This window comes from Notechis scutatus, chromosome 8, assembly GCF_049901735.1.
Source record: "Notechis scutatus isolate UNSWTSFEM ecotype Mainland chromosome 8, rNotScu1.2, whole genome shotgun sequence".
In the NCBI taxonomy this organism is placed as follows: domain Eukaryota; kingdom Metazoa; phylum Chordata; class Lepidosauria; order Squamata; family Elapidae; genus Notechis; species Notechis scutatus.
This window is the reverse complement of record NC_142016.1, coordinates 10,714,660-10,741,282: the sequence shown is the minus strand read 5'-3', so window position 1 is coordinate 10,741,282 and position 26,623 is coordinate 10,714,660. Positions and strand designations below refer to the sequence as shown.

The 26,623-nt window shown below is 39.4% G+C and overlaps 1 protein-coding gene across 3 annotated transcripts; it reads left to right on the top strand.

Moving 5' to 3' along the window:
- Nucleotides 1-17,272: 17,272 nt before the first annotated feature.
- On the top strand, nt 17,273-24,345 carry STMN1 (stathmin 1). 3 transcript variants are annotated; one of them, XM_026676042.2, is made up of 5 exons: nt 17,273-17,352; nt 19,598-19,662; nt 20,219-20,391; nt 20,664-20,855; nt 22,821-24,345. In XM_026676042.2, exons 2-5 carry the CDS (start codon nt 19,650-19,652, stop codon nt 22,890-22,892), a joined length of 450 nt encoding a protein of 149 aa, XP_026531827.1. In that variant the 5' UTR covers nt 17,273-17,352; nt 19,598-19,649; the 3' UTR covers nt 22,893-24,345. The 3 variants fall into 3 exon arrangements, with proteins under 3 accessions (XP_026531827.1, XP_026531829.1, XP_087826750.1); XM_026676044.2 differs by having other exon boundaries at nt 17,273-17,372; XM_087970624.1 differs by lacking the exon at nt 17,273-17,352 and adding an exon at nt 18,338-18,789.
- The last annotated feature ends 2,278 nt before the right edge of the window (nt 24,346-26,623 follow it).

Below are 26,623 nucleotides of genomic sequence, written 5' to 3'. Positions count from 1 at the left end.
GCATTATTTTGACTTTTTAACCTACCCTGTGGACATTTGCAGGCAAAGAATATGGAGGACAGAGGCCTCCATACTCTTAAAAGGTTACTGCAGATGAAAATATGGGTTGTTTTTCTGCTGCAGCTTCTCATGAAAAAAAAAAAAACCATCAGTTCTGTATGAAGAATGAAGTTAAATTTATGCATAGTTCAGGGGGGGAAAACTCTCAGCTCAAAATCAAACCTGCCAGCTCTTTTGGCTTTTTTAGCACAAGGTGCATGCCTCCTGTTCCAAACATCTATTTTTCTGTAACGTTTAGATGCTCATAGAAATATCCCCTTTGATCCATTTGAAAGACATGACCTGAAACCAACTGGTAACCATTAGCTACCAAAGATCATTTTTAGCCCCGGCGTCTATGTTTAGAATGTACCTCTTTAGCTATTAGCCAATTAGGGAGAAAAAGCACTTGTCCTGTATTAAATTCCCATTCAGTGTTTCTCAACTTTGGCAATTTTAAGACAGGTAGACTTCAACTTGCAGAATTGCCCAGCCAGCATGGCTGACTGGAGAATTGTGGGAGTTAAAGCCTACCTGTTTTAAAATGGCCAAGGTTAAGTCCTCCCCTGTTGGCTTTCTATGATGTTCGTAGTCCTCCCCTACCAAGATCGTAGAAAGCATCACACAAATTGTAGGATTGACCCCCTCAAAAGCATTCTGTTACTCAAAAGCAAAAGAATGTCTAAGATTTCTTTTAACTCAAGCACCAGGATTGACCCATTAATTCCTACAACCACAGATCAATATTGCAAATGATCTTCCTTACAAGGCATACTGCTCCTTGTGAAGGCAGTTCATTCCTGTGAGACGAGGCAGGCTTGGTCCAGAAATAAACATTTAACTATTTCATCAGAAGAAGCTATTAATAATACAAAGCACTTTCTGAGCTTGTTAGGCGTGGACTTACTTTTTTGTGTCTTGCAGTCTAATTAGGGACTAGGGTTTTTTGTTTTTTTAGTGCTTCACCTAATCTCTTCTATTTTAGTTTCACAGCAAATGCCTTGTTGGAACACACTTTTTCCTCCTGTGTTGATATTTCATAGCTTGTTTGTTTTGCGTGGCTATGTGGTGGGTTGTTGGAAAAAAAACAGGTCTCTAGTCTAGATCCAAGGTGAAGAAACCAACTCTCTACTTTGCAACAGCTAATTAATATGTTTCATGTCATTGTGGAGAGGGGATAGAAACCCACTTTCTATTTAACTATTAGAGCAGCTGTTTGACTATAAGAAAACAGTAGGAAATGTCACGTCCTTGTTAGAGTCGGACACTGAGGGAGAGGAGGAACAGCTGACAGGGAGTGGAGGTGTGGCTTCAGAGGTTGTGGAGGAAGCTGGGGAAGGGCAGAGGCCAGCAGGGCAGTCAGAGGAAGAACCAAGCCCATCCCCTCTTCATCCTAGGACACACAGGGAGAAATGAAGAAAGAAACAACTTGGCTTACGAGAGAGGAAGCGGCCATGATCCCCCTCATTGGTTGAAGCTGGGGAGCATAGTATATAAGAGAGATGGTTAAAACACAGCGTTGCCAGAAGCAAAGCGTGTTTTATTTTGAAGTTATCTTGGTTGGCGTCCTTCCAACAGACTGCGCCTTGTTATCTCCTTGAAGTTGGTAATTACTTATCCTGGTCCAAGTTGTGGAATTTCCTTTATTATAGTTTGTTTTGGTTTTTAATTTCACCTTTATCTGCTCATTAAGTTCAGACTGTATTGCTTTCTTTTGAAGACTATTTTTGAATAAGTTTTATCTCCAACTGAGAATTATTGAACAGTGGGGCCAAGTTGGAGGCATTAAGGACATTTATTTACATTTTGGATTTTGTTACGTTTGTGTTATCCTCCGGGCCATCACAGAAAGACTGTGGTGTGGTAGACCCCATATAACAATTTTAATGCCTTCCTAGACTGGGCAATGGTGAAGGAAAATGGTATCACCAAAAGTAGGAAAGAAGACGAATCAGAGAACAACCAGAAAAGCCTTTCGCCTTCAACACTGCAGACCTTCTGGACATCACAGTTAAATAAGGGTTTATCAATGCAGAGCACTCATGATGGGAGATCCCATTCTTGTTCTTCACTCTCGAAAAGACTTTATAATTACGTCAAACTTCTTAAGGGATGCCCTTGGATGTAAAGCAGCAGCCCCCAATCTTTTGAGCACCAGGGACCAGTTCCGTGGAAAGAAGTTTTTCTGTGGACCGGAGGAGGTGTGGTTTTGCGTGCTGAGGAAGGGGCTTCGCTTGTTTGCACGGCCCAGGGCCTGGCATGCCGCAGACCTCTGCCGGGGATTGGGGACCCCTGATGTAGAGGGCAGAGAGAAGGGCCTTGAAAGACAGAAGGAAGAGCTGCTAACTAGGCAACGATCAGGTAAAAGGCCCCCTGCCATGGCCAAGAAAGTACAGGTAGTCTTCAACTTATAGTTCATTTAGTGACTGTTCAAAGTTACAACGGTGCCGAAAAAAAGTGACTTATTCCTGCTTTTCACACTTACAAGTATTGCATCATCCCCATGGTCATGTAATCAAAACTCACAGCGCTCGGCAACTGACTCATATTTATGACGGTTGCAGTGTCCCAGGGTCACATGGTCACCTTTTGAGACCATCTGACAAGGAAAGTCAGCAGGAAGCAAGATTCGCTGAACAACCATGTTACTAAGTTAACAATTGCAGTGATTCAACTTAACAACTGTGGCAAGAAAGGCCGTAAAATGGGGCAAAACTCAGTTAACAAATGTCTCACTTAGCAAGAGGAATTTTGGACCTCAACTGTGGTCGTAAGTCAAGGACTTACCTGTAATGTGAATAAATAAATCAGACAAGCCCCTCCCCCCAATTCACACAAAGAGAGGGGGGATGAAGTGCATTTAGATCTGCAAGATTGTGTCACTACAGCTGTTATGATAAAAGGAGTACTGGCTTCTTATGGCATGACTTTCTTAGTCCAATCTACTTGAAGGGTTGACATCCCCTTAGTAGTACAGATATCTCAGTAGGTCCAAGTAGCACTTCTCTTACACACACAAGCTGCACTGGATATTGGTGAGAAGTTAGGTGCCTTTCAGGATGCTGGTTGTCATCTATAACGTCCTTTATGCTGTGTAGAGGTTGGTTGTTTCTACTTGTCTTGTAAGATCTAAAGAGCAAGCTTTCTTCACATTCCATCTCTCATGTGATGCTGCCTGGTGGGACTTAGGAAGCAGTGCCTGCCCTTTGGAACGCTGTCCTATGAAAGTTCACACAGCTCTCATCCCCCTTCCCTTAAACCAGTCTTGGAGATCTGGATTTTCCTCCAGAACAGGGGTCTTCTACCTTGGCAACTTTAAGCCTGGAGGACTTCAACTCCCAGAATTCCCCAGCCAGCTTTGGGAGTTGGTCCTCCAGGCTTAAAGTTGCCAAGGTGGGAGACCCCTGACTTAAACCATCAGCCTGCTTCACACATTGTCTAAGCCACTGTGTGATTTAGCCTTAGCTTGTTTGTGTACAATCCAGCCTCAATGACTTTTGAAGTCTCTCTGGAAGCAGACTGGGCTTCTCAACTTTGGGGAATCTGTGGAGAAAAAATGATCTCTTTCTTGGTCTTTTTCACTTGCTGGCTGGGGAATTCTGGGAGTTGAAGTCCTCCAGGCTTGAAGTTGCCAAGGTGGGAGACCCCTGCTCCAGACCCTTAGTTGGGTTCAGGGGTGGGATTTTACCAGTTTGCACCTATTCACTAGAACCGGTTGTTAACATTCTAAGCAGTTTGCAGAACTGGTTGTTAGAAGAAATTACTGGTCTAATCCTGTAAGAAAGGCAGGAAGGAAACATTCTGGTGTTGCTTACAGAAACTGCCTCTCCGTTAACCCTTATTACATTCTTGGTAGGACTAGACTCCCTGTCTCAGGAACTTCTGTGGAGTTTTTTCCCACTCCTTTGCTGGTACTTTGCTTATGTGGAGTGACCATTCAAAGTTGCAATGGCACTGAAAAAAGTGACTTATGACCATTTTTCACACTTACAACTGTTGCAGCATCCCCACAGTCATGAGAGGCTAGGTGAGGAGATGCGTGCCTTGATGTGAATGATATTGAGTTGGCCACACCCAGCCAATAACATGACCACCAAGCCACGTCCACCCAGTCACATGACCACCAAGCCATGCCCACCAACTAAGCCACGCCCACAGAACAAGTTGTTAAAAAATTTGAATCCCACCCCTGGTTGGGTTAGTTTGTGGTATCTGTTAGGGATAACATTGTTTTACCCTAACTGTTTTGGGTAAAGATAATAAAATGATGAATCATGGTTTGTCAGATAAAGTGTATGTGACTTTAAGCTAAAGGAATGTAATTAAGGGTGCAGCTGTAAAAGTACTATATAAGCAGCAAGGCACTCTCTGGCTCTTACTGGCTGGCTTATTGAAGACTGCATTCTTGCTTGATCGGGGAGGAGAAGAAGCCGCTGCTGCCATTGCAAAGCGCCGCCGCGGCTCTTCCTTTTTGCCTTTCCCTTCCGAGGCAACGCGGGACTGGAGCTGCGCGGAGCTGCGCCAGCGGTAACAACTCCTGACAGCCCCAGCCGGATACCTCAGCGGAGCTCGGGCGGTGCGAGCCTCGTTTCCTTGGGAGCTGGGAGAAGGCTGGCTGCTCCTTTCGGCTTCATGGGATTCGTTTCCACGGTGCACAAAAGTGCCTCAAAAAAAAAAAAAGTGCAAAAGTGGAAGGCGTGCGGAAGAGGGGGCGAGTATATAACAAACTATATTTTGAGTGGAAATGTTGAGGGGTCGTCTTATACGCCGGGTCGCCTTATACGCCGGCATATACGGTAAATAAAGTTCCTACTAGCATAGATGAACTTAAGATGTATCCTGCTAAGGATCAGGAGAATTGGCAAAAGGCAATGGAAAAAGAGTTAAATTCATTAAAGGAAATGAAGGTTTATGAAGAAACAAAATTACCTCCAGGAGAAAAATCCATTGGGTGCAAATGGATATTTAAAGTAAAGACTGGAAATAATGGGAAAGTAACTTATAAAGCTAGATTAGTAGCACAAGGATTTAACCAAAATGTATTTGATTATGATGAGGTATTTGCACCAAATCTTAAGGCTACAACTTTAAGAGCAGCTTTAGTATGGGCAGCTAAGAATAATTATATAGTTAACCATTTAGACGTAGAAACTGCATATCTACATGCACCATTACAGCATACAATATATTTGAAAAAACCAGTTAGTATAAATGATAATAAAGTAAATAGCAATGATTGTTGGAAACTCAAAAAGAGTTTATATGGATTGAAACAATCTGGCTATGAATGGAACCAATATATTGTGAAAGAATTAAACAATATAGGGTTGAAATCTGGTTTAGCAGATCCATGTATGTTTAAAAGAGAAATTAATGGAACGATGTCATTATTGTTATTATTTACAGATGATATTGCTTTGATTACTAAGACCAATAATGAAGCTACTGAGATTATTTCATTATTAGCCAAAAGAATAAAATTAAAGCATTTAGGTGAAATCAAAAAGTATCTAGGATTGACAATTAATAAAACCACAAAAGGATTTAAGATATCTCAAGAGGATAAAATTTGCCAATTAATTAAATTGTATAAAATGGAACTTTGTAAGCCTGCAAAGACTCCAATGAGTCAGGAAATTTGCAAAATGGATGCTCAAAGTCCCAAATTTGATAAGACCATATATCAATCTTTGATTGGTAGCTTATCATATATAAGCAATTGGTCAAGGCCAGATATAGCTTATAGTGTTAATCAGCTGGCACGATTTAATAATGATCCACATCAATGTCATTGGTAAGCACTAAAGAGAATTTTAAGATATCTTAAAGGAACAATGCATCATGCATTGTATCTAGAGCCAAAAGGTGATTTGAATCTTAGTGCCTATGCAGATGCAAGTTTTGCAACTGACATAAACACTAGAAAATCAACATCTGGGATGGCTATATTATTTGCTAAGACATTAATAGGGTGGAGGTCAATCAGGCAACAGCATATTAGCTTGTCAATGATGGAAGCAGAATTTTCATGTCTGTCATTACTATGCACTGACTTAATTCTGTACAAACAGTTATTATTAGACATGGGTATAACTGTTAAAGATTCCATTATTGTGTATGAGGACAACCAGGCAGCTATACAATTAGCTACTAATATTGCTGTAAAGACTAGATCAAAGCATACTGATCTAAGATACTTAAATGTTAGAGAATCTGTAAAAAATGGTCTAATTAAACTTGAGTACTGCATGACGGAAGAAAATATTGCAGACCAGTTTACAAAAGCTCAAGGGTTGTAAAATTTAAAGAGAGTTGTGACAATTATGATTTGAAAGTGTAAATGGATATATTATTGTAATATTTATTATTATTACCCAAAAGGGGAGAATGTTAGGGATAATATTGTTTTACCCTAACTGTTTTGGGTAAAGATAATAAAATGATGAATCATGGTTTGTCAGATAAAGTGTATGTGACTTTAAGCTAAAGGAATGTAATTAAGGGTGCAGCTGTAAAAGTACTATATAAGCAGCAAGGCACTCTCTGGCTCTTACTGGCTGGCTTATTGAAGACTGCATTCTTGCTTGATCGGGGAGGAGAAGAAGTGTTGAATTACTTTGAAGATATTTCTCAACGAGAGAAGACTAAGTTTTGGACAGATTTATTATATGTGTACTGACACTGGCTATTCGGTACACGGACTTTGCAATTAGAGTATCCCTCGACAAGACTTGACTGAATTTGGTATATGACTAATGGACTGTTTATTTGACTATGCTATAATTCTTAAATGGAATAAATTATAATTTTGATAGCACAAGCGTATCTGTATTTTGCTTATGTGGAGTGTTACAATGGCACTGAAGGACTTATGACCATCTTCACACATTTACGACTGTTGCAGCATCCCCACAGTCTGACTTCGTGCAGGAGATTCTGTTTAGTTATTGAGTTTCCTCAATAACATGACCACCAAGCCATGCCCACCCAGTCACATGAATCCACCAACTAAGCCATGCCCACAGAACTTGTTAAAAAATTTGAATCCCACCCCTGGTTGGGTTAGTTTGTATATCTCCCTATTATCATCTCTCTTTTTTAAGCTCAACATACTATGCTTTCATTTTTAACTGGTATCTCGAGAGTTGCTTTTGAGTTGGGTGGTGTTGGAAATTTCCATTACAAATAAATTCCACTTTTCCTAGTTAAAAGGTGCAGCGTTGTATTTTATTGATTATATTTAGTCTTTCCCTGTTCTATTTAACTGTTTTATGGGCTGATTTCAGAAATCTTAAAAGGATAATAAATTAAATAATGGAATAAAAGAGTGCCAGAACCTTAAAAGGAATAATCTAGCAGGCCACTTATCATGAATAACCTTAGCTAAAGAAACTTTACCCTTTGCAAAAGAAACTGCATTTCTTAGATTTTGAAAAAAATGCCACTATATACTGTACATTTCACTTATGTTTATAGGGGGTCACAGCCACACATCAGGTCATAACTGTCTAGTGATATCCCATCAAGACAATCTATTGCCTAAGTCAGAGGACAAGACAATAGCTCATTAGGGTTTTTTCAGATGTCCTCTGGAAGTTAATATCCAATTATAATTTGTAATGCAATAGGAAAAATGCTTTAAAATATGGAGAGCATTCATATCAACATAAATCAAATTCAATTGACCCATCATCCTTACTTGCTGAAGAACGCTCCAGTGCGCTGTTCAAAACCCACGAAAAAACATTAAAATTGAAGTCCCTAATATAGAGAAACCAAGTGAACTGGAACTTGATTTTGATTTTTTAATAGTAGCAACCTCATAGAAAATCACTTCGATTATTATTGAAAATAAGATTAATGTAAAGTTAATTTAAGAAGTAGAACTAATTCTAGATTAGGGGTGTCAAACTCATGTCGTCACAGTGGCGTCATGTGATGTATCAGGACTTTTTCCCCACTTCGCTAAACGGGGCGTGGGCATGGTGATGGCCAGCACATGACGCATCCAGCCCATGGGCCAGGAGTTTGACAGCCCTGTTCTAGATGTACTAATACTCTGATCTGAGTATCTCCACCCTTTACCCTTACTCATTGTCCTCCAGCGGTTGGTAACAGATAATGGAATAACAGAGTTGGAAGGGACTGTGAAGGTCTTCTAGTCCAATTCTCTGCTCAAACTCAGACAAATGGCTGGTTTCTCCTTAAAAGCTTCCAGTGATGGAACACCCAAAATTCTGAAGGCAAGCCCTTCCACTGGTTAATTGTTCTCACTGTTAGGAAATTTCTACTTAGTTCTAGGTTGGTTCTCTCCTTAATTAATTTCCACCCATTGTTTCTTGTCTTGCCTTCTGTGACTTTGGAAAATAAGTTGACCACTCTTCTTTTTTTTTTTTTTTGTAATAAAAGTTTTTTTTATTTTTTTCATAACAAACATACAAAACAACAAATAAAACCTCCTTTCAATTGTACAGTGTGTCGGTTTGGTACATATATCATGTGCACAATATCTATAATCTTTTCCTCTTAACTTTACATTCATATTATATTAATCAACTTTCCATATCATATTATGTCATTATTATACCATCATTAAAATTTTAATCTCAATTCCAAGTTATCTTTAAGAGCAAGTCTCACTTTCCTTTATGTGATACCTAAGGAGAATGTCTTATTTATCTAATTGTCTGGCCCTCAATAAGGGTGGAAAGAATTTTATGGAAATTAGTAGATTGCTTTGGGCTCCGGCAGAGTTGGGGGGACTTTAGTGCTTTGTCCTATAAACATTGGTTTGGTTCAACCATCGTGCTAATGTGATTTATTTGTAGTTTAATGCATTATGTACATATTGCCACTGTTAGTTAACAAAGCATAGTACAAAATAAGTTAGCCAGTTCATAGTACAAACCACCTAAGATACTTACGGATAGCCAATACAGCATGGCGATTGTAGGCTTGATCTAAATTTAAGTCCCCCTTCAACCTACAGAGTGACTTTGGGCAGTCTTTTTCCCCTCTTAGCTCAACCTAGTTTACAAGGTTAACTCTTAGCCCAACCTTGTTTTGGGGTCCCTAGTAGCTTCTTTGACCTCCTTAAGAAAAGGCAGAATATGAATCTAAGTAAAATAAGTAAATATAATGAATTCTGCCATAGGAGGTCATGTAGATCAGCGGTCGCCAACCGCTGGGCCATGACCCACTTGTGGTCTGCAAGAAAATTTTGATGGGCTGCAGAGAAATCTCACCCCCAGAGCACCCCCACAAAGCAATTAATCCAGGCTGCTTGGAAACACAAGGCTGTGCTGCCCACGTGGCCCGCGGGAACCCTCCCCACCCACTCATTCATTACCCAGCAAACTTGCCTGCTAAATTGCTATTTTTCCGACCATCAGCTCCCAGCTGTGCCGGGAGATTTAGATTAGCTAGGAAGCAAGAAATGGTTGGATTTCTTGCTTTCTAGCTAGTCTTTAGATCTTCGGCTCTGCTTTTAAGCACAGCAAGCAAATTTTATGTGACAGACTGAGCTAGCTGATAGCAGATAGATCACTGAATGATTCTGTGAACAACTCAATCTGCCTGCCTGCTTTGCCTGATTTTGGGTAAAAGTTGCTCTTTTTTAGATAAAAAAATTCAATATTTACATACATGGTGTGTTGTGAGTTAATTTTGTGAGTTTGCTTGCAAGCAAATTTTATGTGACAGACTGAGCTAGCTGATAGCAGATAGATCACTGAATGATTCTGTGAACAACTCAATCTGCCTGCCTGCTTTGCCTGATTTTGGGTAAAAGTTGCTCTTTTTTAGATAAAAAAATTCAATATTTACATACATGGTGTGTTGTGAGTTAATTTTGTGAGTTTGCTTGCAAGCAAATTTTATGTGACAGACTGAGCTAGCCAATGGCAGATAGATAGATAGATCTCTGAATGAATCTGTGATTCTGTGAGCAACTCAATCAAAAGGTGCCTGCTTTGCCTGATTTTGGGTAAAAGACGTTCTTTTTTATAAAAAATTCAATATTTATATATTTATAATATTTACATACAAGCCATGCCCTGCCAGTCACATGACCAAGACATACCCACAAATTAGGCCTCGCCCACAGAACCGGTTAGTGGCCCCTGAGATTTAATTTTATGAGTTTGGTGATCCCTGAGGTCCAAAAGGTTGGCGACCCCATAGATGGTGAAACAGCTGAACCATATTAGAAATACTACATAGTTTGGCTGTAAATAGCTGCTTGTGAAAAATATCTATTTCAGCGTGTTCATCTGAAAAAAAAAATGTTTGGCTGCTGGGTGCTGTTTCCATGGAAACATAAATCCAATTGGGAAGAGAAAGAAAAATCCCCTGGTTTTAAGGTAATATGTGTTTTGAATGTTTTATCCTGGTTTGTCACAATATTAACCTCCCCTAATAAAAGAATTGGTTTGCTGAAACTATTCAGCATGGGTTTTTTTTTTGTTATAGATAAAAATCTTGATAAAGTTCAATGGATGAGCTAGAGAAGATTTTTTTTTTTTAAAAAAAAAAAATCTTATATGTAATCAGTGATGGGGTTTTTTTTGTGGTTATTTGTCCGTGAGAAATCCAGATGTCTGCTGTATTTGATATAGGATAAAAATAAATAACGCATTATCAAAGAAAAAGGCTGTCTTTGGAGGTATGTTTATGGGTGTGTCAGGGAGAAAAAAAATGTTTCATTCAATGCAACCTAAGGTTAAGAGCCAACGATTTACAGATGATTTACAGCTGTCTTAAAATGCCATAGGATTGGCACAATTAAGTTGCTTCAGTCCAACCACTTGGTATATGTAAGTTATGGACTTAGCCTGGTACACAAAAGAGAGGCATGAGATATCAGCTCTGATGATGCCATGCCATGGGACTGATGAGTTTCAGACATCTGCACGTTTTTCTTTACTTATAATAGCAATCGCACTTAGACTTACATATTGCTTCATAATGCTTTACAGCACTCTTCAAGCTGTTTACAGAGTCAGCATGTTGCTCTCAACAATCTGGGTCCTCATTTTACCGACCTTGGAAGGATGGAAGGCTAACTTCCATCCTTCCAAGGAAGGAAGTCAACCTTGACCCTGGTGAGATTTGAACTGCTAAATAGCAGGCAGCCAGCAGTCAGCAGAAGGAGCCCGCAGTACTGCATTCTAGCCACCTTTAGCAACCATTCAAAGTTACAGTGGCGCTGAACAAACAGTGGTCTTCCCACTTACAACCGCTGTCGCATCCCCATGGTCACATGATCAGAATTTGTGCACTTGGCAACCAGCAAGTATTTATAACAATTGTTATAAATAGCATGTATTTTTAACAATAAACTGTGATTATAAGTCAAGGACTACCTATATTAAAATTTCATTGTATTGCTGGCCTTTCCTAACTATTAGCTCCCTCCGAATATCTGTTTTTTTCCTAATGGATTGCTTTGAGCCTGTTTCAAGATTATAATCAACTTTGGGAAGAAATATATAAATATGCAGGTAAACACATGATTAGAAAACTAAACATTTTTTCTAATAAATCTGTACAGTATTGGAAGAAAATTAATAATCTTTTATTGATTGATTTTTGATACATTATCAACATTAGAATTTTTTGAATGTTCACAAATGATTAGATAAGTGACATTTTATTTTTAAGGAACAATGCAACTGATCTTAACCACCAGTGAGTTTATTGAGACCTAGTTGAGCATGATGTGTAGAATTGCTTAAACACATGTTTAAGTGATATCCAATACAGATTTTTGTGGTCTTGAATCCAATCAGAATCTTAATTCAAAAGGCAGGGGTGTCAAACTCATGGCGTTAGGTTGTCATCACATGTCATATTGTGACTTCCCCCCCTTCGCTAAACCAGAGGTGGGTGTGGCCAGTGCGTGACGCATCCAGCCTGGGAGTTTGACACCCCTGTTCTAAAGTAACATGCACCACATCTTTAGGACTAAATATTCTCAGCTTAAACCTTTTGTGTGAGAGTGCTGAAAAAAGAAAAGCTTTAAAAAAAGGTTAATGGATGTGCCACAATAGAGTTGAAATTGTATGTTGCACTTTTTGTAGTGACAGCCAGTGTGTTTTGCCCTTTGAAGCCTGACATATGTACTTTATTCTCTTTATACTTGTAGTGAACAATTTATGCTGACAATTGTCAGGACCTTTCGATACAAAAATGGATCTTCTTAAAAGCAATTTCTCCTGGAAGCACACACAGCAATATTTTATAAATGTTAAAAAAATGAAACCTAACAACTTTCCTGTCAATTAGCTGAGATTTATGAAGTTCAATCAGAACACATGGAAGGGCCTGATGCCAAGTTGCAGAGTACCTCCAGGGTGTGACTTCCTTGCTATATTTCAAATCTACATTCTGTCAGCACCTGCTGAAACTGCAATGAGGCAGAAGCTCCCTGGAGTGAAACGCATTTAAACATGCACACAAGTAACAGAAGGGAAAACTGGAGCTTTTCATTTTTCACCCAAATTTGTGTTATCTTCAGATTCCTCCAAGTTGTTGCTAAAAATGTTGAAGGTTGGGGTTTTCAGATCTCCATTAAGCTTTTATGCAAAAATAACACTATTTCCCCCCCAAGTATCCTTACCCTTTGTGAATTACAGGAAAACAAATTTCAGTTGAAAGTTAGGAAAAACTTTGTAAAACAAGAGCAGTTTTGAATGGGATGAATTAGAGGCTTTAGCTGGATCTGTCTGAGCACAGATCTGTCTGAGCCAGTTGTTGAGGATGCTGTGATCTGGGTCTCATCACCTCAATTGGTATCTTCCAACTCTATTATTCTATGAATCCGGGAAGTGTTCAAAAAGATTGTGGGATGAAAAACAGATTAAAGTGATTTGTTAAAAATATATGTCTAGAACTATTTACCCTGATCTGATCTCCGCCAGATGTCTTAGATTTCAACTCCTTACAAGATTCTTACCCTATATGGCTAAGGTAATGAAAAAGGTTTAAAGCTTGTCTTATTGAAAAATTTAAACCAGTTTTCAAATGTGTTTTGCCATTGTATCCAAAGAACTCTAAAAGTAATTCATTCAGCAAAGGAATCTCTCTAGCATTAGCATCGTGCCAGAACTGAATCCCCTGATATTCTCTGTGTGAAAGCTCTTAGAATGAACCAAAACTATTTCTAAACGTGCTTGATTTAAGAACCTAGAACAAATGTGCCATAGGTTAAGTGAAACAGAGATTTAAGTCAAGGGGCTGGCCCATCAATCTTTTGTAGAACAAATATGGATGAACTTGGAGTATCTTAAATCTAAAATATTTATTGTGCTGCAAACATTTTGTGATTCCATCTAGTTCTAACTCAAAAAGTGAAAAAATTATACCACAATAATCTCTAAAATATTTAAGTGTCACATAATCCTTTATTGCTTTTTGTTTCTGTTGCTATTAAACCAATTTATATCTGTACAATAGATAATGCCCAAGACAGAATGTCTGACAGATTTCACATTTCAGCTTTGCTTGTATGATACAAAAAGTGTGCTTAGCATGCACTGAAACTGCTAACAAATTGGACTTGTATACGTGAGGATTCTTGGTTCTTAATTTTCCTTTCCAAATAAGCATATAATGATTGAATTCACACATTGCAGCTTAGCCTAAAGTGTGAACCTAATTAATCACATAAGAGGTTAATTCTGTTGTGTAGCCAATGAACATTCACACAGAATTGAAGAACCTAAACAAAATTATGGTTTTTGAAGTTTGAATGCAGCTATAAGGTAATTTATTTGTTGCACTTTCCCTGCAGGAACTTAACATCTTTTATCTTTTGAACTCCATTTTCATTTTATTATTTATTAAATTTATATGCCACCTCTCCCACTCTGAAAAGCTACTCTTATATTGTGGATGATGGTTTATTGCGGGGGTCTCCAAATTTGGCAACTTTAAGACTTGTGGACTTCAATTCCCAGAATTCCTCAGCTAGTTATGCTGCCAAGTTGCCAAGTTTGAAGGCTCCTGGTTTATTGTGCAGGAAGTTAGCACCCACCCCTCTCCTGGAAAAATGAAATATCCTGGGAAATATTAAAAAGGCAGAATATTTCCCCCCAAAGGAGTAGAAACTCAGAAGCAGAAACTCACCTCAGAAGCAAAAGCTCACCCCCACCTTTGTTAATGGGTGGGCCATTAAGGCCTGGGCCACAATATTTTACATAACAAAGATCTCCAGGTAAAGCTATAGCAATTGCCCAAAGCCCTTTTTCATTGCATCATCATCCAGCAAGGCTCAACTAAGCACTCAGGTGAAGCCATGTGGGCCAGACAAAGCCTACAAAGGTAGCTAAGTCCCCCGCCCCTGGGAGTCTGACAGCCAATGGGATACATTTCTTGCACAGGAACAGGAAACACTAAGGTGGGGCCCAACAGAGGTTATAAAACTAAGGGTCTCTCAGCATCTCAGCCCTTCTTTCTTCATCCAGGGCATGTGATCCTGTCCATCATTAAACCATCTTTCCAAATAGCCTCCATGTTTCCAGTGTCTTTTTCCCCACTTGGAACTGAACCCAGAAGGATATTTTTTCCAACAATTGTATACAAGTAGTTCCTGACTACAACCACAATTGAGCCCCAAATTTCTGTTGCTGAGTGAACCATTTTTTAAAGTGAGGGGGGTTTTTTTTTGTCCCATTTTAAGAGTTTTCTTGCCACAGTTGTTAAGTAAGCCACTCCACTTGTTATGTCAGTAACACAGTTGTTAAGTGAATCTGGCTTCCCCCTTGACTTTGTCAGAAGTTTGCAAAAGGTGATCACCCTGGGACATTGCAACGCTCAGAAATTTGAGTCGGTTGCCAAAAATGTCTGAATGTTGATCACAGGACTGCAATGTCATCCATAGAACTTGGAATTAAGGAGAAACTTCCTAACGGTGAGGACAATTAACCTCTAGAAATCATGGGCTTTCCATCACTGGGGGGTTTTAAGAAGAGACTGGACAGTCATTTGTCTACGATGGCATAGGTTCTCCTGCTTGAGTAGGGGGCTAGACTAGAAGACCTCCACGGTCCCTTCCAGCTCTATTCTATTCTAAATTCTAAAGTGTGAAAAACCTTTTTCAGCGCTGTTGTAACTTTGAATGGTCACTAAATGAATGACTGTAAGTCGAGGACTCACTGGAGAAGAGCCTAATGCTGGGAACCGTTGGAAGAATTATCCTTCTGGGTTCAGTTTCAAGTGGGAAAAAGACACTGGAAACATGGAGGCTGTTTGGAAAGATGGTTCTTTCCAATCATTTCCTGCTTCCTAGCTAATCTAAATCTCCCGGCACAGCAGAATAGATGATGGTTGGAAAAAGGAAAAATAGCAATTTAGTAGGCAAGTTTACCGGGTAAGGAGTGAGTGGGCAGGGAGGTTCCCGTGGGCCATGTGGGTGGTGCAGCCTTGTGTTTCTGCGCAGCCTGGATTAATTGCTTTGGAGGGGGGGATGCTCTGGGGGTGAGATTTCTCTGCGGCCCACCAAAATTTTCTCACGGCCCACCAGTTGGCGACCGCTGGTCTGGACCACATGGCTTCATCTGAGTCCCAGGCTTGGCTGAGCCTTGCTGGATGATGATGTAATGAAAGGGCTTTGGGCAATTCCTATTATAGCACTACCTGGAGATCTTTGTTTTGTAAAATATTCTGGCCCAGGCCTTAATTGGCCCACCCATTAACAAAGGTGGGGGTAAGTTTCTGCTTCTGAGTTTCTACTCTTTTTAGGGGAAATAGTCTACCTTTTTAATATTTCCTAGGATATTTCATTTTTCTAGGAAAGGGGTGGATGCTAACTTCCTACAGAACTATTGAGGGCAAAAGAAGAAGGGGATGGCAGAGAATAAGGTGGCTGGATGAGTCACTGAAGCAGTCGGTGTTGTGAATGAATAAAGTAAATAAGCCCAAATGCAAAGTAGGTTTTGGAAGCCTGCACATTTGATTGGTCCTTGAACAGCAAACAAGGATTGGTTCATAAAAGCCCCTGATTGGCCAAACTTAGGACACTTCCTATTGGTTATTGGCTTGGACCTTATGCACTTATTATTGGTTAATAGGGTAGCAGCCAACCCTATAAAAGGGTTACTGCTGCCCATAGCCTTGCTCTGTTCTGTTCTATTTACTGTTAATAAAGAGTTGAAGTCACTGGTCAGATGTCTGGTCTCCATTACTCTCCAAACATAACAGTCGGTGTGAGCTGAAATGGCCTACGGGGGATGGTAGAGGACAGGAAGGCCTGGAGGAACGTTGTTCACGGGGTCACAATGGGTCGGACACGACTTCGCAACTTCCAACAACCAAGTCCAGGACTACCATATATTACTGGCTGCAACCCAGAGTGCAGACTGATTGTGAAGGGCTGAAATTGAACAAACATTTCTCAACCTTGGCCAACTCTGGGAAGTGAAGTTCATGATGCCCTGACTGAGAAACACTGACATAAACAGTCAGGACCTGCCCCAATAGGCTGTGGAGGGTGTGGCCCCCCACTTCCCAAAGAAATCTGCTCGTTCAGTCCCATATGGAAACGCCAAAAGAAGCGAAGTGAACCCCCTCCCAGTTATGCATTGCATTACTGTGTGAAGCAGGCAAGAGTCTGATTGAGGCCACCCCCAGCTTGCCCAACGAGATAGAAGCAGAGAGGTGGAACTAAGAGGAGTTAAAGTCCACAAGTCTTAAAAGTTGCCAAGTTTTTTTTTTGGGGGGGGCTGCCCTAGAGCCTGCTCTGCCCTCGCTGAATCGCCTATCAGGGGTCTTCAAACTTGACAGCTTTAAGGCTTGTGGACTTCAACTGCCAGCATTCCCCCTCCAGTGATGTTAGCTCAGGAATTCTGGGAGTTGAAGTCCACAAGTCTTGAACTTGCCCAAGTTTGAAGGCCCTTGGCCTACCCACTTAAGGCTAACACGCTTCGCAAACGCCCATTCCAATGTTAACAAATTGCAATGGCCACACGCGCAAAGCTTGCTGAGCGTTAAAGCCCTGATTTGATTCCTCAGGGCGTGACCAGGAGCAGCAGACAGAAGCACTCCCACCTCTGAGCGAAGGTAAAAAGGCCGGGGAGCCCCCAATGACAGGACACACAGGACTACATTTCCCATCAAACCTAGATTAAAAAAAAAAAAAAGGTGAGTGGGGGTTAGGGGGACGCTCCCCCTCCCGCCGAGCGGCACGTGCCGCCCGCCTCAACCAATAGAGGGGCGTGTCGGGGGCGGGTCACGTGCCTTTGTTTGGCGCTTATGAGGAGCGGGCAGGGCAGTTAGGCGCGGAGTCTGCGTGTGCGTTTGTGGTGACGGGAGCAGGTGGGTCGAAGCGAAGCGAGGTAGGGCGCGGGCGGGGTGGCTGCGGGGCGCGAGTCTGCCTTGGCGAGGAGCGAAGGAAAGCGGGTCCCCGTGGGGTATGGGCGGCTGGGGCGAGGTCTCAGCACAAAGCCGCTTTTGTCTCGGGCGGCTCCATCTACTTTGGCGGGGCTCTTGTCCTTCGCGGGGTTGCGGGAGAGAGAAAAAAACGGGGCGCGACGTCGACGAAGGGCCGCTGCGAGACTTGGGACGCTTGGCTTCTTCGCCTCCTCCTGCCTTCCCAGCACGGAACAAGTGGCTGCTCCGGTGCCGTTCCCTCAGTGGCTGCTCCGGTGCCGTTCCCCGCCGGCTGGGCTCTCCCGCTCTTTCTCCCGGCCCCTCCTCGCTTTGACAGAAGTGGAGCGCTTTGATCCATTGTTCGAGGGGAAGGGGCGGCGGCGGCGGAAGGTGGAAAGTGGGGGGGCGGGCGCCGCCTTACCGCGCGCGCTGGCGAGCTTTGAAAGGGAGGGGCGCCCGAGACAACACCCGCCTGGCGGGCGCCGTCTCCGTCCGCCCGGGGGGAGGGTGGGGAAGAGAAACGCTTGAGCGAAAAGGGCGTGTGTGTTGGGGGGGCTTGCGATAACCGAAAAGAGTCGTCGTCGTCCCCCGCAGGCAAAATCAAAGAGCTCGTCCCGCTCGAGCTCTTTTGGCGGGTCAAAAGTGGGGGGGGGGCTCCCCAGGGGAGCGGGGGGAGGAAAACAGGGAGGGGAGCCCGAGCGGCGGGTACCCGGATGTTACCGTTGCAAAAACACCCCCCCCCTCCGAAGGGGGTTAGCGCGCGCGCGCGCGCTCTTGCTCTCTTTTCAGTTTGAATTCGGTGCGTTCGAGAGCGGCGCGTGGGGAGGGCGGGGCTTCCTTTCCGCCCTTTCTCCTCCCATTCCCCTCCCTTTTTTTTTTTAAACCTGTTCTCTTTAGTTATGGGGGGGGGTTGCTGGCTCCCGATGGCCCCGCCCCACTGAGGGGCAGCGGTGGGGAGCTTTTCTCCACCCAGTTCCTTCCTCTTCAATCTTGGGCGTTGTTTATCTGGCTTTTCTTTAACGGTGTTTTGCTTCCTCTCCCCCTTGCAAAAACGAATAGTCCCCACAGTGCTCCCCCTTATTATGTCATCGCACACCTAGGAGCCTTAAACGTTAGGGGTGTTTTATTTCATGCTTCTTTTTTTTTCTGAATTCCTGCTTTATCTCAACTCCTTTGTGTAGATGTGCTTTAAAGAGACCCAAGAGCAATGTGGTTGCTTTATTGATGCTAGTGTAGAACAAACACTCCTGCTGAGGCACCCTTTGTGCTTTGAGCTGTTTCAAAAAGCAAGAACAATGGCATTACTGATCTGTGGCTTACGGGGTCATTAGAAATATGGATTTTCTTGAGGGAGATCTTCAGTTCTAATTTGATATGCAAAAGGTTTGATCATCCTTCATAATTTCCCTATAAAGTATAGACAGCTCTTTTAGTTGATAGGTGTTTATGTTAGAAATACATTTCCTTGAATACTTTACCTTAGTGTTAAATAAAAAACCCCTAATGCCAGCATCAGATGTCTGGGTGCCTAAGCAACAAGGACTCCAGGGGTATTTTCATTCTAGGTATATCTAAAGAGAAAACTAGTATGTCTGCCTTTAAGAGCAACTCTGTATCTTGGATATTTTACTGTCTAATTGTGAATTGTATAGTGTTGGATTCTTTGTTATTGCTACAGAGGAATTGCTTCTAATTTAAGAAAAACTGACTATATTTAACTCTTAATTTTTGCATGTGAAATTAGTGAGGAAATAGGTATCATCTTAGCTAATAGTTAATCTTTAAAATGCATAAGTGCTGTGCTTTATGTTAAACAATAAAATACCCATAATGTCATTGGTGAGAATATGGTGATGATAGTGTCTCAGGAAGAACAGCCACGTGGTACCCTGTCTTTGTTCATTCCACATATACATGTTACAGTGGATCTTGAATGGGTCCTAAGGTGAAAAGTAGGGTATAGCAGATATGACCTAAGCTTGAATAGTCTAGCTTGGTTACTACATTCCATACTGCTTGACATTTTTAGATGCATTACCTCACATGTATCTTCTAAATTTGAAAAACAAGGGCTAGACTGATAGAAGATATAATTTATTAATGCTTATTTAGAATTATTTAAATACTGAGATTAGTCATGTTAACGGTACTGCATATTTCAATTTATTTAAGGATGTGTCTGCTTTCTTAGGGCTCATTTACTGGATTAGCTGTAATACCTTTTGGAGTTATTCTGTTTAGCCATGGCTTCTTCTGGTAAGTATTAGCTTCATTGTAATATAATGCATCATAATTGAATAAGAAAAATGCTTTCTCATCATTTAGAAAAGTCATAAATTATTTTTAGTGGGTGTTATGAGTCATCCTTTGATTACAGCTATTTCTAAAGAAAAATTGTATTTGCAAATAATGGAGATACGTATAAATATATAAATTGAAAAATAGCAAGCTATGCCTAATTTAAAGTTATTTTTATCCTCTGGAGGTTAATTTAGCAACTAAGATTAAAAATAATAGTAGTTCTAAAGCAATTGTAATTGATTAGACTAAAATTCTTATGTAATCCTTAGAAGTGTTCCAGTGTTTTAAATTTATGTAGGTATTTTTCCTGAATGCTGCATACTATGGAGTTAGGTATACAATAAAGTTATAAACTTTTAGTTTTTTGTAAGGAATATAGCAAGTATATGAAATTTTATTGATTCCATAAAGTGAAGGTCCTGGGCAGATGAAATAGCCAATATAAAAAGTTTAAAGTGACAAGACTCATAATATGGCTCAGAATATTAACTAAACACAATATCTCATCTAGACATTCAAGTGAAGGAACTAGAAAAGCGTGCTTCAGGTCAGGCATTTGAATTGATACTTGGTCCTCCTCCAAAAGAAGCTGTTCCAGAATTTCCTCTCTCTCCTCCAAAGAAAAAAGATCTCTCATTGGAAGAAATTCAGAGGAAATTAGAAGCTGCAGAAGAAAGACGCAAGGTAAATATATACTGTTCTGCTTTCATATGCCTATGTGCCAATGAAAAGGGGACAGTTTAAACTGTAGCAAATAATAGCTGACCATAAAGGAGTATTGTAAACAGTAAACTCACGCAGTAGCCATTTCAGTACTTCATATTTAACTGAATGGGAATTAATAGTTGCAGTTGTGGTACAAGTACTTATGATATGAGGGTAATATGAACCTAGACAAGAACTGTAATTGTATATAGATAGCTCTTAGCTAAATACAAAATGGATCTATATTTCAGTCCCATGAAGCTGAAGTTTTGAAGCAACTAGCTGAAAAGCGAGAGCATGAAAAAGAGGTGCTGCAGAAGGCAATTGAAGAAAATAACAACTTCAGCAAAATGGCAGAGGAAAAGTTGACTCACAAAATGGAAGCCATCAAAGAGAACAGAGAAGCACAAATTGCTGCTAAACTGGAACGCTTGAGAGAGAAAGTAAGTGCTGTTCAATTTTCTTCATTTAGTAAACTGAACTTACATTACCAGTTACACACAGAATAACTGGCAATAGTTATTCAGAATTTCACATAAGAGTTGTTTTTTAAAACGTGGCTAAATTCAGAAATCATAATATAATAATAAAAACTAATAATCTGGTTAAGAAGTAGCTGTTCAGTTTGAATGCTACAAAGAAAGGAACTGAACTTTACAACAAGTAAAAATAACATAGCTAGTTCACTAGCCCTTATTTCTATTTGGACTGTAGAACTTGGGACATCATTGGGCATGACCATACATTGGTTGCCACGTGAGGCGTGTTTAATTACAACAAAATGGTACAATATCTCATACAATAAGTTTCATGTTAAATAATTACCATCTTTTCAAAAAAACAGAAAAGCTTATCTGAGACAAGTTTGTTAGACAACTTGATATGGCAATGGAATGTTAATTTTTGGTTTAATCAGACTTTAGCTATTTTCCCCCAAAAGGAAAACTAGGAAAATACCTCTTTTCCCAAAGACACAAGAAAATGTACATGTCTTCCATCTGAAATTAAAGCAGTGATAGGTATTGATCTTAATTTGTTTTACTTTTTATTTAGGAATAGAATAGACTAGCATAGCAGAGTTGGAAGGGACCTTGGAGGTCTTCCAGTCCAACCCCCTGCTCAGGCAGGAAATCCTGGCCTATACCATTTCAGACAAATGGTTATCCAATCTCTTTTTAAAAACTTCCAGTGTTGGAACATTCACAACTTCTAGAAGCAAGTTCCACTGATTAATTGTTGTGTCTGGAAATTTCTTCTTACTTCTAGGTTGCTTCTTTCCTTAATTAGTTTCCATCGCTTCTTGTCATGCCCTCAGGTGCTTCAGAGAATAGCTTGGCTCCCTCTTCTTTGTGGCAGCCCCTGAGAAATTGGAACACTGCTATTATCTCACCCCTAGTCCTTCTTTTCATTGAACTATAGACATACCCAATTCCAGCAACCGTTCTTTATATGTTTTAGCCTCCAGTCCCCTAATCATTTTTGTTGCTGTTTTATTTATATAGCCACCTATATAGTCACCCATCTTATAACCAACCGTGGGTGATTCCTAGAATTTGGGTGGGAGCTTTAAAAAATTGGTTTGTATTTGGGGGGATTGTATGGATCCTAGGAAAAGCAAAGATGATAGGTAATTAATGATAAATTTTGGTAAACCTTTTTTAAAAAAGATCTTATTTTTAAAATTGGCTGAAACGAGCCATGTACAGCATATGGCATTCTGAATTGAGATTAGGAAGATTCAAACACAGTAGGCTCATCTAGACATGGCTCTGTCCAAATAACTTATGTTTATAGAGTAGTGGGATCAAACTCAGTCTTTCCTCAATAAAAAAATCCCTTTACAACCGTAAAAATGTGTAAAATGTTTGCTTTTATGCTTTAAACTGCTGTGGCATATTTTAATAATAAAAATTACTCCATCAAAAGCGTACTATTTAAGGCAGTAGCTTTCTTAAACATAGGATAACTTACAAATGAGAATTGTAGTCCTCTGGAGCTAACACTTAAAAACTGGATTAAAAGATTATATATGTAACTCTATCTTTCCCCACCCCACCCCCTTTCTCAAAGCTAGCCAGCTGGAATGAAAATTCTCAATACATTATTGAGTTTATCACTACTACAAACTGAAAAAAATAGAATATAATCTGTACAGACTTTATACGTAGATTATTTAAGACCTACTTTGCTACATTGATAATGTTCTCAATCTAGTATACTCCAATATTCCATTTACCACCAGGAAATTACTCACTAAATTCCCCACAGCATAGCCAAGGGTTAATTGTAAACCAATTTATTTGGACAGTGTTAGTTAAAAGAAAAGTACTTTGAATTAAACTCCCAATTTGGGTAGAATTAAAATTTATGAAGAATGTTTTCTCATTTTCTTAATTTTGCTTTATTAGGATAAGCATATTGAAGAAGTACGAAAGAACAAAGAAGGAGGCAAAGAACCTGGTGATAATGAAAGCGACTGACTTCATTCTGGAAACTAACATCTCCCCTTTGTCTAAATATCCAAAGACTGTATGGCCAGTGGTTTTTTTTGTTAAGTTTCTAGAAACTGATGTAGAGCTGTATAGTTAGATCTGACTGTACACTTGATTTGGGGAATTAGAGGGGAGCCCTTTCATGTTCACTTTTTCTAAACTGTTGTCTTTCCAGTGTAGCTATCTTGTTGCATTTCTTCTATTCCAGAGCATTTGTTCCTGGATTGATGGCTAGTGCTGTGTTCAGCTCTGACATTTTTGTGAACTGAATATGTAGTGTAATGTTCATGCTGAATCTGTTACACTTCAGAATCTGTCAGTCTTAAGATATTACTGTAACCAAGTGATTTAATAAAGCTGCACAATGCTGTTACCACAGGTGTTTTTGAAACTAGCATTACTACATAAGCAGTTCAAGCATATTTATAGCTAGAATATTGGAATGCAATATTAAAATATACAAATTATTCCTAAATACAGTGACATAATATTCCTCAGTACTGTTTTCTGTGCAGTTGCCTATTGTTCTAGGTTTACAATAAGAGCTTTGTCTTCTACCTTAGCAGTTGTCAGCTGCTATTTATTCAGACAACCCAGAACCACCTCCCTTCTTGACTATTCTAGTACTTTCAACAAAAACAAATAATTCCTTGTTCCATAGGATGAATTTGAAGGGATAAAATCTCTTAAAATTTAGGGTATCTTCAAAATTAAGTTTAGAAATAAAAACAGCTTTCCTTAAACAGCACATAAAAGGAAACTCTTACCTTGTAAAAACAGTAAAAATCATTGCACTTGTAGGTTCAAACCTTATTAGGTAAGAACATTTGGTTCTGCTGCTTTTACAATTTGATCCTAGAGATACTGTTAAAGTAAGGCTAAGCTTTGTTCCTTAACAATAAATATATGCCATCAAAAATGTTTGTATTTTAGGATGATGACAAAAGCCTGGCATAGTACCTGTTTAACTTGTATCATTGTTGTAGAATGGATGTGGGAATTAAAAGCGCCCTCATGTGGCAGTAGTATTGGTAACTACAGTATATAGTCAAGAATGGTATGTTGTATACTGGATTATGTTGGAAATAAAAGCATTTAAGCTTCAGGAACCCAGTATGGCAATTGGTTACTGCAGTTAAAATACTTTTTCAACATCTTCAAGCCTTTAAAAGTAGTTTTTCAATTGCTGCAGTAAAGAGAATTGATTGGGTTAACTAAAATTGTGTTTGTAGCCATCTTACCTTGATATGAGAAACATTTATCTGATTTTCCATCTCCAGGCCTTGGATGTTTTAATTAAAATATATGATTGGTGCCAAGTGGTTCATGCTGTAATTTTTAATAGTTTAAAGGTGAAACTGCTTCTGTGCATGCCTGTGTTCAGATATATGTGCTTGATCTCCTTGCTCATTTCAAAATAATAAAATTTATAATTACAATATCTCTGTATCTTAGACTTAGTCAGTTATTAATAAATAGACTTAATCAAATTTGGTGCACTTTTCTGCTGTCTTTAGATAGCGAATGTTTTGCCACTGTAAGAACTGCGTAGACATTTTTGAAAGTATGTTGGGGTCAGAAAATATCAAAAACATACATTTGAAGTAGTATAGCTAGCTGTCAGGTAAATTTTATTAAAACGTAAAATAAATAAAGCACTAAAGACCAAGAATTTTTTAGAAATACTTTGATGTATAAATTGTATGTATTTTTATTTGGTAATAATTTGGTTGATTATAGTGAGGCTTACCCTTCAGGTAAGTGTGGATCTCGGCAGATAGGGACATCTGCCTGACCTTTGACTAGGTTAAAAAGCATATTGACATCAAATCTTGTCAATGGGAGATTGTTAAGAGAATTTTAGGCTGCTGGGCTGATTGAGAAGTTAAAAATGTTGCAAAGGGGTAATTGCAAACCATATGTGCATTTTTGTAAAGATAACAGAAGGTATGTTTCACCAAGGGTTCAAATCCATTTTATTATATTTGTGCAGCTGCCCATCACATAAAAGTGACCCTGGATAACTTACATTTAATTGAAAAACAGATAAAATGTTAAACAAAACATATTAACCATAGAAATCTTTTGCAAAATCTTTTAAGAGCACCTCTGTCTTTTCTAGCTTTATTATATATTCTATATATTCTGTTACTGAAAAAACATGTCTCCAAAAATTTACCTGTAACTTAATTTGAAACATTTTGCTTAACAACTGAAAACCTTCCCCCCATTTTTGCATTTCTGGTGGATTGAAGCGAACAAATGCAGAAGTTAGAGCTTGAATCTGCTGTTGCATTCTGCAATGCGAAATAGGTGAATTAATATTTAACGGGTGTTTTTGCTGGAATGCAAAGCCGTTGGAGTCAGAATGTTGAGAACACTTCAGAAAGCATATAAATAAACTTTTTAGTAGTCACATTTTTAAAACAATGGCTATATATTTTGCCTTCTGCATGTGTGCTCCTGCATGAAAGTATGTTACTTAGAGATAATACATGCTGTCATGATACAAGCACCAATACTGCTTCAAGTAAAAAGTTGGTTTTTAAGTAAGTTGTGAATGGGGTTTCCTGTCAGGAAAGGAAGATACTTTTTCACTTTTAATCCATTCTTCCCAATTGGAGAAACATCAGTTATTTTCCTCAGTTGTTTTCTATCTAAATCCTGTTGGGTTTTACTTAAATTGTAGTAGGAAGGTTAGAAAATGGAAAGGTATTCAAGTGAAATTGCCCTGCCATACATCTCACTCATACAGTAATATAATGCTTGTATAATTTTGGATCCTTGCCTTAGGAAGTATCGATTTAGTAATAAAAGCCTCTCCAAGCTGATGCCACTCAAAATTCTAAAATACTTCAGCTTAATTTGACCAATATCCACAGCAGTTACTAGACTTAGACTTAAAACATCTGGGTATAACATTGGAAAAAGATCAATTGGAAAAGTTCATTTTGAAAGCTTGGAATGCCTCTTGATGTATTTGAATAATAATTTGAATTAAAATGTTCTTACATTGGGGAATTTCAGTTTTGTTTCAGAAAAGAGATGAAAGGTTTAATTTATAAGCTGTCCGTCTTATGAAGATGACCCTATGCAATAAAAACAAACCTTAAAACTCAGTTCTCTTTTTTCTAGATTACAGTGATTTCCTAAGAACAGCCAAGTAAATTTTATGTACTAACTATACAGTATTTTGAATTCTGAAGTGTTTCTTAGAGTACAGGTCTTTAATTTTTTTTCCAGAGCTCCAATATACACAAGACCAGCCCAAAAAAAACATTTTACCTGAAACAATGAGTTTGTTGGGATACCATTGGGGCTGATGTCTATTGATTGCATGGAAAAATATTAACCTTTTCAACATGTTATAATAGTTTTAGGCTTCCAAGACATTGTTATAGTCATCTTGAACCTGTTTACCTTACTGTTGTGCTTTTCTTCCTTCAACCTTGCAAAGGATAGTGATTTTCTGTAGCCCATTTTCCTTTGGCAGGCCTGAATAAACTGGGCGTTGGCTTCTGATTATTGTCCAATACAGTAGGGATTGGTCATTTGGTTTACATGGTTCAATGTAAAAGTTCAAACAGGGAGAGGAAAATGTTCTTATTTATGTTCCTATTCTAGAATATTGTTTCTCCAAACCTAGGTTCTTACAACTTATTTTTCATTGTGAAGGTTCCTCAAAAGAATAGTAAGATGTTCGAGATATCATACAGTTT

Coding starts and splice junctions, on each gene's coding strand:
- STMN1 (XM_026676042.2), top strand. Junction 20,392..20,663: donor CTGCAGAAGAAAGACGCAAG/GTAAATATATAC, acceptor TCTATATTTCAG/TCCCATGAAGCTGAAGTTTT. Junction 20,856..22,820: donor TGGAACGCTTGAGAGAGAAA/GTAAGTGCTGTT, acceptor TTGCTTTATTAG/GATAAGCATATTGAAGAAGT.